Source organism: Micromys minutus, assembly GCF_963924665.1.
Source record: "Micromys minutus genome assembly, chromosome: 11".
In the NCBI taxonomy this organism is placed as follows: domain Eukaryota; kingdom Metazoa; phylum Chordata; class Mammalia; order Rodentia; family Muridae; genus Micromys; species Micromys minutus.
Window position 1 is genome coordinate 21,195,629 of NC_137980.1, and position 14,385 is coordinate 21,210,013.

The 14,385-nt window shown below is 43.4% G+C and overlaps 2 protein-coding genes across 2 annotated transcripts in view; both read right to left on the reverse strand.

Moving 5' to 3' along the window:
- The window catches only part of MCCC2 (methylcrotonyl-CoA carboxylase subunit 2), a 65,101-nt gene extending 55,648 nt beyond the window's left edge, over positions 1-9,453 (reverse strand). Inside the window, exon 1 of the mRNA XM_080925034.1 lies at positions 9,210-9,453. Coding sequence (XP_080781160.1) covers positions 9,210-9,338 — 129 coding nt within the window. The 5' untranslated portion in view covers positions 9,339-9,453. The remainder of the gene's footprint in view (positions 1-9,209) is intronic.
- A 1,561-nt stretch (positions 9,454-11,014) lies between these two features.
- Positions 11,015-14,385, reverse strand: part of BDP1 (BDP1 general transcription factor IIIB subunit) — an 80,010-nt gene continuing 76,639 nt past the window's right edge. The window contains exon 39 of the mRNA XM_080924840.1: positions 11,015-13,808. Within this exon, the coding sequence (XP_080780966.1) occupies positions 13,677-13,808 (132 nt within the window). The 3' untranslated portion in view covers positions 11,015-13,676. The remainder of the gene's footprint in view (positions 13,809-14,385) is intronic.

The following is a 14,385-nucleotide window of genomic DNA, read 5'->3' on the forward strand; positions in this document are numbered from 1 at the left end:
TCTACAGCTGTCCAGAACCGTCCTGGGGTGCTTTGTCATCTGAGAGAGCCCTGGCATGGGGGCAGGACATGTGCATAAACCAGACAGTGGCAGACAGGGGCTGCAGGAGGCGCAGCCAAAGGCGATCTCCATATCTGTGCTGGGAACTCACTTCTTTCCCCAGAGATCTCATCATAACCTCAGGCTGCATCCCTCACAGTGCACTTCGGGGTGGGGGAGCAGAGGCAGAGGCCCTGGGCCAGCTGACAGAACTCCTGTTCACTCCTCAACATGCCATGGTGGCATGGAAACACTTGAGTTCACTGCAGAGGTTCTCTCTCTCTCTCTCTCTCTCTCTCTCTCTCTCTCTCTCTCTCTCTCTCTCTCTCTCTCTCTCTCTCTCTCTGCTTTAGTTGTGTACCTAAGAAACATTCTATTTCATTTTTCATTTATTTATTTGAGTTTATTTTCATTTATTTTATTTATTCCCTATGTCTCCGTCCCTCCCTCTCTCCATTGTCAGGTGGTAAGCCTTTACGGCAAGCATCTTCATACACTGAACCACCTCACTGGACCCCATGGACCACCGTTATCATTTTTATGCTCACTAAATGGTTAAAAACCACCTAATTAATGCTTAACTTTTTTTTTAAACCTCTTTAATCCTAAGGTTTCTTTCTCAAGAGGAGAGGGGAACGGAGAAAGGTATGTCAACAGCCATTTATAATTAGATGAGGGAAGTAGTTCTGAGTTCTGTTGTACAGCGGAGTGATGACAGATTAAAAAACAAGACAAATGACGGTGTGTGTCTATAATCCCAGCATTCCAGAGGCAGAAGCAGAACACTTTGGCTACACAGTAACAGTGAGACACATTCTCATGTACCTTTGGGGCTAGTGGGGTTTGGCTGTTGTTTTTAATTGTCTGCCCCATCAAATAGAAATTTAGCTGATCACCCCACTCCACACAAAACATACCTGTATTGTGACTCCTGATCTCTCTCTCTGTCTTCTCTCTTTCGCAAACCACAGACATTAAGGTGCAGAGCTGGTAAGAATATTTCTCACACACACAGGAAAGCCAAGTCCCCTCTGTCGGAGTACCCCGGACCCAAGCTACAGCCTCTGCAGTGACATGCTGCCCAGTGCAGGGCAGAGTCAACCCAAACCAGAGCTAGCTAGCCTCCAGACCAGTGTTTCTCAACCTGTGGGTCACCACCCCTTTGGGGGTTACTAACCCCTTCACAGGGGTCACCTAAGACCACTGGCTCACACTAGCATGATGAAATGTAGTAAGAGGTTGTAACACTAGGAAGGTTGAAAACTAAGGCCCTTTGCCCTAGTTAAGCCAGCCTCTTCTGGGCTGTACCATGAGAACTTGCCCAGAAAAGCAGAAAAGCTACATTTAAGAAATAGTGAGAAATCTTTTTTTTTTTTTTTTTTTTTTTTTGCCAAGGTCTTCTGAAGACTGGCTTCTTGTGGCTGTAGCAGAAGATAGGAATGCAGGAAGAACACATGGCTGCTCTGTGTGAAGAAAACGGGGCAGAGAGCAGACGGAGGCCATGCGCAGGAGCATTACACAATCTCTGTACACCTCTCACCCTTCTGGGGCCTCTACTGTCTCCCTTTATGGGTGCGTTTGCATCGGAGCTGCGCTTATACGCAGAGGTCCCTAGAGATTAGACATTGGTTATTGTTCTGATGCTACGTCAATCCCCTTCCGATTTATCTGTTTATTTTGTGTAAGGTGCATGTATGTACACATATGTACACACATCATATGAATGCCAGGTGCTCTCAGAGATCAGAAAGTGTCAGAAATCCCAGAGCTGGAGTTATGGCTGACTGTGATTGGAAACTGGATCTGGGCCCTCTACAAGACCAGCAAGTGCTCTGACTCACTCGCTGAGCACCTCTTCAGCCCTTTGCTGCTCTGAGGCAGGGTCTCAGAGATTTCAGACTGTCCTGAACTCATCATACAGTCAAGGCAAGTCAGTGATCCTGACCCTGATCCTTTTGCCCCAACTTAGAAGTGTTCACCACCATACACAGCCTAAGGTTTCTATTTATTTATTTATTTGCTAGCAAAGTTCCTTTTAAATGGCTGTGAGGGTGTTATTAATTTTAACCAATGAAACAGAAACCAATGACTTGTTAGGTCTGACTTCTACCGAGGCTCCTTTAAAAAGTCACACAGGGGCTAAGGAATACCTTAGTGAGTAAAACATTCATCCTGCAAAGAGCCTGAGTTCCATCCCCTCTAGAGCCTTGTAAAAAGATGCAGGCGTGATGGTGTGCACTTTTGACTCCAGTGCAGACAAGGTGGGGACAGGCAAGATTCCAGGGGTTAGCCTAGCCTAACCGGCCAGCTTCGGGGCAATAAGAAGTCATCTGAAAGCAGGAATACACAGCAACTGAGGAATACTGAGGAAGGATACCTGAAGTTGACCTCTGGCCTCCACATGCGCCGGCCCTGTGTGGACACACACACACAGACACAGGCGCATGCAGTTAAAGTTTGCGTGTGAGGCAGCAGCTCTGTCTGTTTATCTTTCTTCTACTTTGAAACTTAAGTGTTTGAGCAGCTATCTCAAATCCCTCCTCCAGGTTCTACTGTGAGCAATCTGGCCTCCCTATCTGTGGCAGTTCATATGAATAGTATCTAGAAGTATCTAAGGAAAGAGCCCAAGCATGACCGTGAGGAATTTTCTAGACAAGCTTCATCTCTGGGCATGCCTGTGTGGGAGTTTCTGGAGAAGGCTCATTGAGGGGAAAAGAATGCTGGAAATGTGACTTCACCATTTCACGGGCCATTCATGGACTGAATAAAAGGGAGGTCGAGATTGGAGCAACACCAGTCACCATCTCTGTGTCCTGACAGCAGATCCCCCATGACCAACTGCCCCAAGCTGCCACTGGAACATTCCCCAGAAACTGTGAGCCCAAATCAACATTTTCTTGCCCATGCTGCTTGTCACAGTAACCAACAGCACCAGATGGTCTTTGAATCCATCAGGGACGTGTGCGAAGTTACTGTGCCATTCTGAGCAGAGGCTTTAAAGGGACTGAATGTTCCAGACTGTTCCATGCCCTCACACCTTCTATACATGTGAGACCTTGTTCCAGAAATCCCGCACAGCTCTTTGGGGAAAGGCAGCCTCTGCTACCTTCACCACTAAATCTGGCCAGCATGCACGAATTCAGGCTCGGAAGTGTTAGATTAAAGCTCAGTGGGGTATGGGAACTTCAGCTCGAGCCTGTAAGAACAGCACTCTGCCGCTGATCCTAGCAGGATGCAGCGGAACGCCTCTGCTGCTGGCAAGTAGAACCAGGCCGGAGAGAGACTCTGGTGCAGGACACAAGAAACATCGGGAGGGAAAATCTCTTCCCAATAGAAGGTGTTACCAGTTCTTTAGAACAAAGGAACTCAGGCAGAGGAATGATTTCTGCATGCGTCTCTTTACTTTCACGCTCAGCCTTTGTATAAATACAGTTTTTAAAATGGTTCAGGGTCTGAAAACCAGCCTCCCATTGGTTTGGCCTCAGGGCTTGGAGAGACCTTGTCTTACATATTTTGGGACAGTCCTCCTTCTGCTTCGGGTTTACATGTAGTTGCGTCTATGTGCAGGGGAGGGACTTGGGGCGTGGCTGACTGGCTGGGGTCTACGTCATATCCTCCTGCGGAGATGGGACTTGGGGCGTGCCTAATGCCTTGTGGAGCCCGTGCACTGTTTGTGGCAGCATGAGGATTGTGTACTGTTTATGGCAGCGTGAGGATTTCTGATTTCCCGAGAGTCCCGGGCGCTCCTTCCGTCTCATTATCACTCCCGGGGCTTTCAAACAGTCTCAATTGAGAATCAGGACATACAGCATCACACATGGGCAGGGCATACAGCATCCCCCGTAGCCAATCCCCCTTCAGCCTGGTTCCTGGAGTTCCAGGATCCAAAGCAAATATTTGTTCATTTGGCCTTGAGGTCTGGGATCGCCTGAAACACGCTAGCAGCTGAATACATAGTAAGTCGGCCTTGAGGAGAGAAAGAGCAGCAATGGTTAGGTTTTCAGCTCTCCACCTGGTCATACAGTCTATCCTTTATGTCCTCTGTCCAAGAACCACTCTGGAGTCTATGGCTGATGGGAATGCTCAAAGCCATCATCACACCAACATGTGCTTTCCTCCGAACTATTAGGATACATGTTCAACAGAAGTGGTAGCAAAAGCCAAAGGCTAGGGTTTCCAGTCTCTTCTTATTGGTACCGACTACCTGAGTGCTGGATGTTCTCAGGGACCACTGCTGTGATCCATAATGGCCGTGGCACTGGCAGTAGTGCACAGGGCTCCAGCAGAAGCAGAGCCAATGATTCCCAAGGGCATAACATATCTCAGACACTGTCCTAAATTGTCAATATGCTGCACTGCCTCTTCCCATCACTGTCAGGGCGACTGCTAACATTTTTAGCACACTTCCCTCCAGTGCTCCCCATGGGAATGTGTTGTGCCAGCACAAGCACATATGACATACTAGGTTCCATCCTTCATCCTTGCCTCTATACCAAAATGGCCTCCACTGTCCTACTGACATTGGTTTCAAACTGCCAACTTATTTAAAATTATTATTTGTGGTGTTTCTCTCTCTCTCTCTCTCTCTCTCTCTCTCTCTCTCTGTGTGTGTGTGTGTGTGTGTATGTGTGTGTGTGTGTGTGTGTGTGTGTGTGTGTGTGTGTGTGTGTGTAGGTCAGAGAACAGCTGTGGAGTTAGTTCTGGCCATCCACTTATAGGTGGGGTCCCCAGGATAGAACTCAGGTCACCAAGCTTGCACTGAAAGCCCCTTTTACCAGGGCCCTTCTACCAGACCTAAACTGCTGTTTTTGTTGGGGGGTGTTAAAACAGGTGGAGGTTAGAATGATCCTGAGGATTACTTCTTTTTCTAAGGGTTATTTGTTAAGCTATAGTTTAGTGTGTGTGTGTGTGTGTGTGTGTGTGTGTTGTGCTAGTTGTTAACAGAGCAGGGAGGCACATGCAACACACACACACACACAATTAAAAACAAAACAAAGTTTTAAAATGGAGAAGGAAAAGCATAGAGTTGCTTTATGCAGATGAGTCAAATGTGCAGCAATTCAAAATACATTGTTACACAAGGTGTGACTGGCCATGCCTGTAGTTCCAGCTCACAAGAGAAACCAAGGCAGAGTCTGCCAGTTCAGGATCTGCACAACAGGACAGTCCATCAAGAGCCTGTCTCTCACAAAAATTAGCTGCTACACACCAAAATAAATAGAAATGTAAATATAGGATTCAGAGCTGGAGGTGATGACACATGTCTATAACCTTGGAACTCAGGAGGCTGAGGTGGGAGACAGGAAACGTTGAGACTAAATTTGGCCATATTATGAGACTCTACATTAAAAAAAAATTCTTTGTTTTAAGTAAGGAACAAGTGAGATCCCTCAGTAGTCAAGAGCGTTTGCTGCTCTCTCAGAGGACATTGATTTAAATCTCAGAAGCCACTTAGAGGCTCACAACTCTACCTCCAGTTCCAGGGAATCTAATGCCCTCTTCTGGCTTCCACACCAAGCATACACACAGTGCATATAAATACATCTAGGCAAACACTCATACATATAAAAAATATGTTAAAGATTCTTAATTTATACTGTTTATGACTCATTTTTATATCTAAGGATACACAGGCATTATAAGTGTAAAAGAAAAAAATAGTCTATGCAAAGGTAATCAGGCTGGAGAGATGGCTCAGTGGTTAAGAGCACTGACTGCTCTTCCAGAGGTCTTGAGTTCAATTCCCAGCAACCACATGGTGGCTCATAACCATCTGTAATGAGATCTGATGCCCTCTTCTGGTGTGTCTGAAGACAGCTATAGTGTACCCACATATATAAAATAAATAAATCTTTAAAAACCCTTTCTTAAAAAAGAAGGGTAGTCAAAAAATTGAAATGGTCTCTGATTCAAGTCACAAGTAAATAAAATCAGCAAGGATACTTAAACTAAACTGCCATGGTCTCACACTTTGATAAGTCATAACAGCTGACCCAAAGTCATCAACCAATGAGGGGAGAGAGAACTTAGTATTTGCTGTTGTGACTGACTGATGTTTGTCCCCAAGTGGATCACAGACGATTCAAACAAACCCAACAGGACATACCATCTCTCCCATCCACCAGACTCAGTCTTGGTTTGTATCAAGAGCACTACAGTTCCTGGAGAGACTCCAACACCCTCCATGTCTCATTCCTCCTTCCACTCCAGCATCGATTCCCGACTCCCACAAAACTCTCACCCATCCTCTGAAAACTCAATTCTTCCCCCCACTGCTTCAATCTGGCCTCTTCTCTCCAGGCCCACAGAATCATGCCACTTTGACCCTTGAATATTTTAAGATGGTTTGCAAAATGAAATATAGTTGTGGCCGAAGGGGGAGAGGGACGTCCTGCATGACACAGCACACACATGCAGGTCAGAGGACAACTTTCAGGGACCAGTTCTCTCCTTCCACCATCTGAGTCCCAGACCTCACACTCCCATCAATAGGGTCAGTGGCCACCTGACTGCTAGAACTATATGTACAAGACCACGCCTAGTTCACACGTCAGTGTACCTATATTCAATACTCTGACTCATGATATAGAAAAACCCAGCTGGAACTGACCCAGTGGCTAGTTTTCACAGAACCAGAAGTGTTGTGCAGGTCACTTAAGAAATCAATGGTCTTACTCAGTGCTGGGCCCTGCATGCTGCAAAACCAACCTACTAGGCAAGATGTGCCCATTGGCATGCTGGTGGTATGACTGTTGATCGATAACCACCATGTTCTGGTTGGAGTTTGAGGTCTATCCCACAAACTGGAATTCATGCCTGGTACTGCAAACCTGTTCCAAAGCCCTTGGCTTGGGAGGCCATGGGCTCTAGGGGAGAATCCCACCACTGCTGCTCTGCTGAATGAATGTGTTGTCAAACCGTCTTCTAAACATATGTTTATACACGTGTATTAGTACTGCTCTCATAGAGCAGTTAGTGGAGAGACTGGCAACTGTCGAAGTGCTCAGTCTTAAGATGAGACATTTACATCACACATACACATACACACACACACACACACACACACACACACAGGCTTAGGGAATATTAATCATGTAAGAGGGAGTGGAAAGACTGTAAGAGGCACAGGCTAGGGAAGAGTGCTGTCTTCTGGATCTCACACAGCCACTTTGCTCATGAATTCACTCACTGCACTGTGGCTGCCTAAACAAAGACCTGCACAAGATCAAGCCAATCATCAGTGAACGTCCTAGCAAGTAGCACCAATAGGACCTAGTGAGTTTTTAAGGGGGGTGGGAAGGAGGGAGGGGACACATTGGAAAGTGTCTAAGGAGACTGGGAGGGAGGAGAACTGGGAATAGATAACATTAAGATACACCAGCTGGGTGTGGTAGGTAGTACATGCCTTAAACTGCAGAAGCAGAGGCAGATCACTGTGCTCAGCTTAGTCTACAGAGCTGATCTACAAAGCAGTTCCAGGATAGCCAAGGCTAAACAGGAAAAGAAAAATCTACCTCAAAACAAACAAAAAGATACATTGTATTTGTGTCTGAAACTGTCAAAAAAATAAATAAGCAGGTTAGTCCTAAAAATGGTAAAATAGTTATGTTCAAGGAAATGGTTGTATATTAGTCAGGGTTCTCTAGAGTCACAGAACTTACGGGTAGTCTCTATATCATAAGAGAATTTGTTGGTGACTTTCACTGTAGTCCAACTCCTCAACAATGGTCGGCAGCAGCTGTGAATGGAAGTCCAAGGATGTAGCAGATGCTCAGTCCCACAAGGCAAGCAGGCTAAGAGAGAGAGAGCCTTCCTTCTTCCAATGTCCTTATGTAGGTCTCCAACAGGTGTGTCCCAGATTAAAGGGGGGTACCACCACACCTGGATCTGGGACTTGCTTTGTCTCAGATGACCTTGAGATCAGTGATCTCCTTGCCTTAGTGTCCTAAGACCCATAGCCTCTGTGCCTCAAGATCAGGGTCACAGGTGGGCCTCCCAATTCTGGTTCATTCCAGATATAGTCAAGTTGACAACCAGGAGTAGCCACTACACTAGAGCTCATCACATCAGGGAGGCAGGAAAACAAATACCACATCTTCTCTCACACGCAGAATCTAGATTTTATGTACAATTTAGGGACAGGAAAGTATAATGACTATTTGGAAAGAGAAAAGGACACAGCAAGAGAATGGAGAGGAGATAAGAGTGCGTATGTCTATATAGTGAAATTTATTATTTTGTATGATTAGTGTATAGCAACTGTATTTTGTGGTGGTGGTAAGCTTTTTTTTTTTTTTTTTTTTTTTTTTTTTGAGAAGGGGGTCTTACTCCAACTATGGCTGTCCTGGAACTGACTTTGTTGATCTAGCTGGACCCAAACTCACAAAGATCTACCTGCTTCTGCTTTCAGCCTTTCAGGGTTTAGACCCCACTTACCACACAGCTACACAGCTAACTTCTAGTTAACATTCCCGAGCCCCAAATGAGTTCCATTCCTACACATCCATGCCAAATACTTAAAATACCACACACACAACTCAGTGTTTCTGAGTAAATTTCTTCCTAGGCAAATTAACTGCTGGCTCTACAAACAATTCAGTTGTTATCTGTATAGGCTCATGGAACAGATTTCAATTTTCCAGTTTTGATATTTCACAAGTTATGAGTTGCTTCTTTGGCTGGGGAAGCCCCTCAACTCCAAAAAAGCTATGTAAAGTTATCATGGGATGTATATTTATTGTTAATATAACTATTAAACGGAAGCGTGTAAGCACGGCCTAGTACTACCGTGCTATGGTAGTTCCTAAAGGTGGCTGCCACAAAACCACTAAGGCGTATACTAACTAGCCATGCAAACACGAGGACCCCAACTTCGTGATTACAAAGTTGCCAAACCAGGCTAGGGCCTTATAAGCTGCCCAAGCGTCAATGCTTTGTGTGGTTTGAGAACCACTGATTTCAGTGACACAAAGGGCAGGTTGTCAGTCCTAAAAGTGAACTTAAAATCTCATTGCAACAACTTCCTTCAGCCAACTTCACAGGGCCCCACTGAGTCCCAAAATGATGCCTGAAGCTGCAGAGGAAAGAACAGCAGAGATCCATTCATGCCAACCTTCCTGCCACCGGTGACAGGAGGGCAAGCAGGCCTCCAGGACGCTCGTTCAACCTACCTGATAGGTAGAGGAGCTCGAGTCAGGCTGGGTGCCCAATCGGGCCACCGAGTCCCCGTGATAGGCGCGCTGCCGGGGTACAGCGACCCGACTGCAGGGCCGCAGAGCTGACCTCAGCGCTCCCCACATGGCGATGGCAAGCACCCAAGAGTGAGGGAAGAGAGCGACCCAGCAGCTCGGTGGTGCAGCTCTAGGGGGGCTGCTCCTCTGGAGTCCTTGCAGCAACAGCCCTAGTCCACCAACAACCAGGCCAGCCCCGCACACGTGCCATAGCGGGCCACCTTCAATTGGTCGGCGCCACGCGCCACGCCTCTCGACTCCGCCAATGAGGAACAGAAGAGCAGCTGCGCGAGTCGGGTTGCATCGCGAGCCCAGGAGCACTGGGCTGTGTAGACCGACCGGGATAAGAGGTTGCTGTTGTGTTGATGAGATTGTCATGTTTGCACACGCGTCTAGTTCATGCACTGCAGAGCTTCAGCACATCTGATCTTTTTTAGAATGTGATGGATTGTAGACATCTGTACTGGGGACTTCACCCCATAAGGATTAGAAATACTATGTGAAGTGCCTTAGTGTTTTGTTTTTCCACTCACACACTCACTTCTTTGAATGCTTACATGCTATTACAGCATGCTTGCTTAGAGGAGCAAAATAAAAGCGTCAGGAACTTCAGGATGAACAAGCTAAAGAGAGGTCGGCTATGCTCTAGGAGGAAATGTGGTTCCAGATGTAAATTTGCCGAATAAAAGCCAGATTGGGTAGAAACACAAGATAACCAAGATGAGAACCAGGCTCAGCTCTTTCTCTCTTGGGGACCATGGACTCTACTACTTGGCAGCTTCAAGAAGAAAGCCTGACCCATAGAAAACTATGGTAAGCCAATTGACAGAAGACTTGTCCAAGTTTCCATAGCTTACTAAGCGAAGAGCCCATAGCTTACTAAATGAAGAATTTAGAGCCCAGTGTGGGCAACAGAATGAGACATTGAAACAAAATGTTTTAACATGAATTTTGAAGACACTGAGAGGATAGCTAAGTGGTAGAATGCTTGCCTAGAATGCAAAAGGCTCTAGGCTCCATCAATAGTTGCGTATTCTCAAGCTTGCCGTGGATCCAGGCTGCCCTCAAATTCTGTCTCTCACTCAAGAGGCACTGCACCCTCAGCTACGTTTTCATCAGCAGGATACTGGATGATATAATTGATGACTATAGCTTCCTAAAGAAATTTCCTATTTCACTTTCTTGAACAGACAAAATAGTACACACACACACACACACACACACACACACATATGTGAAGAAAAAGCCACAGTTTCCACCGATAATTCTCTCAATCAAAAACTTCTGGGTAACTGATTATTTGCCAATAAACACTTCAAAAAACATGTTTTTTATTATCTCTGGGACTAAACTTCAATTTCTTTCCTATTTCATAGAAAACAAAGTGTGTATGTGGGGGTGGGAGGAATGAAAATTGTATATAAAAATTCATTAAAGAATGAAAGTAAGCAAAACAAAACCCTTCATAAGAAGCATCAAGAATTCTTCTAGCTGTATCATGCATCATTCTTTTTCTTCTATCTCCATCTTTTCTTTTTTTGGAGACGGGTTCGCTAGCCTCAAATTCACACTCCTCCTGCCTCGGCATGTAGATTCTGGGATTCTGAGCTTGAGCCACCATATCTGGCAAATACTTTATTTTTATAAAGAAGTGCAGATAATTGAAAACAGAAACCAATTAACTGAACATTAACATCACTAATGTCTTTGTTGTTTGAAAAGGACAAAACAAAAATGGTATAAAATAACTTTTATTTACATAATTGTTATCTACAGAACATAACTGCTTTCTTTAGAACAAGAAAACTTACAGATGACAAGATATTGCTTCTTTTGTCAAAAACCTCTTCAAGCAAAATATTATACATGGTCACTTGCACTTAGAACATGGTGGTAAACACTGGATATCAATATTCTCCTTTATGTCTTGCCTTAATTGTTTACCAGCAATAGGACTTTTAAGCCATGAGTAGGCCACCTGCTAAGATGTAAATAAATGGTCGGAGAAAAAGGTAAAGCCCTTTCAAAAGTCTCCTTGAAGATTTCTACAAGAGAGTCCTTGCAACATCCTTCCATCACAAATCTTCCCGCCTTAAAGCTAAGCACACTAATTGTGTTTCTCTTTCCAACACCAGTTTGAGGCTGTGACAGCAGGACAGTTTGTTGACTGACTTGATTCTCTATACAACAAATGTCCCTGCAGTCTATACAATAAATTACATCTTCCATAAAATCATTTATTACAGATAAATCAGACAGGTTAAAAAAATAAATATACAGGGATAAATAATAGTTTAGTCTCGGTGATCTAACTCAAGTAACAAAAAACTTTACAGAACATGACATTTTTAAAACTAACAAAATGGCATTGAAATAATGATGTGAATTAATTCCATGATTTTGTGACATTAATCACATGAAATAGATGCATACGTTTGACAATTTCCATCTAACTTATAGATCTTCCTTTATAACAGACATTAAACTATACATTTTACTCTAAGCCACAGAACACGAAACATGCTCACAGCAAGTTCAATGAATGAGAATTCATTGAGTTCTATCCTCTTTTGCTTAGAAACTTGAAATGTGGTCACCATTTTATCAATATGGAAACCAAAAGTTACCTAGATGCAAAAATATTTTCCAACTGAAGTACTGCTCATTTCATAATAGACTGAACACAGTTTTTGAATCGTAGGCACATTTTGCAAATAGCTCCTACAGAAGGGACACCAGCACCTTCGGATTCTTATCCACTGTAGTCTGGGGCTGGGAAAACTCACACAGTAGAGTGTTTGCCTAGCATGTGGGAAGCTGTGACTTCTACTCCCAGCGCAGCATAGAGGTGGGCATGGTGGTACCGTCCTGTACTCTGAGTGAAGGATTGCAAGTTGAAGAACACCCTCACCTACATAGAGCACAAGGCCAGTCTTGAACATGTGAAGCCTAATGTGCAAGATTTAAGTCAAAGCCCTGTCAACCTCACTGCCCCACTCAGCATCCACCGCCACCAGGACCACTTGGGCTACAATTAAAAAGAATGTTTTGTGGAAAAACTTCTAACTATGTAGCTAATGTATCAATCGCATCAATGTACGAAGTTTTATAATAAAATTGAATACGTTTGCTCTTTGAAGAGTTTAATCTGAATCGGGAAAAATTGTTAGGGAAAACAAGACATAAATCACAAGACTCAAAATTAAAAACACCCAAGTTTATAATGAGGATATCACTGGCTTTGCTAAGTCTTCCTGTCTTATTTTCTGCTTTAACATCAGAATCATGTTCTGTGGTTAAAGAAAGACCCACATGTCCTGTGAACAGGATTTAGTAGGAAAAATACCTACCACTAAACTATTTTTAAGGATGCGCCCATGTGTGTGTGTGTGTGTGTGTGTGTGTGTGTGTGTGTGTGTGTGTGTGTGTGTATGTGTGTGTGTGTAAAAAAGATTCAGTTATATATTTTTATGTTAATTTTTCATCCAATGAAAATTCTGAGATCAGGATAAGAAAAGCAAAAATATTCACAGTACAAATTCAATATACTAAAGTGTGAGAGAAGTATTCAAAATATCGACACTACCTAAACATTTTAATTATGACATTTTAAAATAGCTTTTAAAGGAGAAAGGAAAAGGAGACCAATTATCTGTTAATGCTTTCTTTACCTAAATCTGATAAGGGAAAATAATTAAATTGGGGTATATTTGAAATAAAAAATTTAAAAATAAATAATCTCCTTGATGTGCCATCTTCATAAATAGCAAGCTTAAATATGAGATCTTCAATCAGACTAATGGTCCATCACCATGAATTAGAAAAATACACATTTTTTTCCAGTCAAATAGATGATAATAGAAAAGTTTTAACTTTACCATATCAAAGTGGAGTTTCACAATTTTCTTTCATATACTTACAGGCAACTGATCACCCTCAAGAAAAAAAAAAGGGGGGGGGGGGCAAACCAAAAAAAAAAAAAAAAAAAGAAAAAGAAAAAGAAAAAAACCAACCCACAAAAACAAAACACAGCTACCTTTATAAAAGAAGGTCACTAAATGTTAAATACAATCAAGCTCCCAGTATGTCAGCACTATGATTTATACAGATGTGTATGCACACAGCTCTCAAGTCCAGATGTGCCCAGCACAAGGTTGATCAAATGTAAACAAGTTGCAATGCCTGTCAGTGAGACCAGTCTTAACTGCAGGGTCAATCAGAATGAAGTGTTTCACACTGATTACAAAAGCTTCAAATGAAGCTCAATAAATAATCAAAATTGACCTAAACACAAACAGGCAGTGGTGCTTTTCTAAACACTGCTTTGTTAAAGTTGGGGTCACTGGAAATTTCAAATTCATTACAAAAACAGAAAGTAAAAAGAAGGGGAAACCCCAGAAGAGAGCTTTATTCTGTTTCATCCACTTCAATGAAGATGTCACTGAAGACGAACTCTGAGACTGGGGTCACCTCTTCTTCAGATACTCCTTTTGGCCCATTTTTACATTTTTCTTCTAGCAATGGCTGATCAGAAGAAACCTAAGAAGACAATAAAATTGAAGTGTAATATACTGTTTATATATTGCTATGGGGACTGGTACATTGCTCTTCTAAAAAACAGTGCACCAATCCTAGGCAAAAAAGAGCTTTAATACTAAGATGGATTTTGTAATATAATCAAAGGGAAGAGGGCACCTGGGAGACTGCTCAGTGATTCCACTGGCTGCATAAGCATGAGGCTGACAGTGTGGATAACCAGAACCCACATAAATGCTATTGCAGACATGATTGGCCAGAGGTCAACCTCAGGCCTCTACACACATGTGCCCACATACAGGTGAAAATATATACACACAAGAAAAAAAAGTAGTAAACTAAATTTTTAATACCCACTGCTAACAGCTACAAGAGTTCTGTAATGTTCCTGACAAGGACGCTAGGTAGCTAGCTCAGGGGAAGGCACTGTCCTAGAATGCATGAAGCCCCAAGTTAAACCCCCAGCACTGTAGGAGAAGTAATAATATTTCAGCAGTGATAAGTCAGTAAGTAGAGGGTCACACATTTCTTTTTCATCTAGAACTTGACATTAGACAGATTCAGGATGCATAGAAATAAT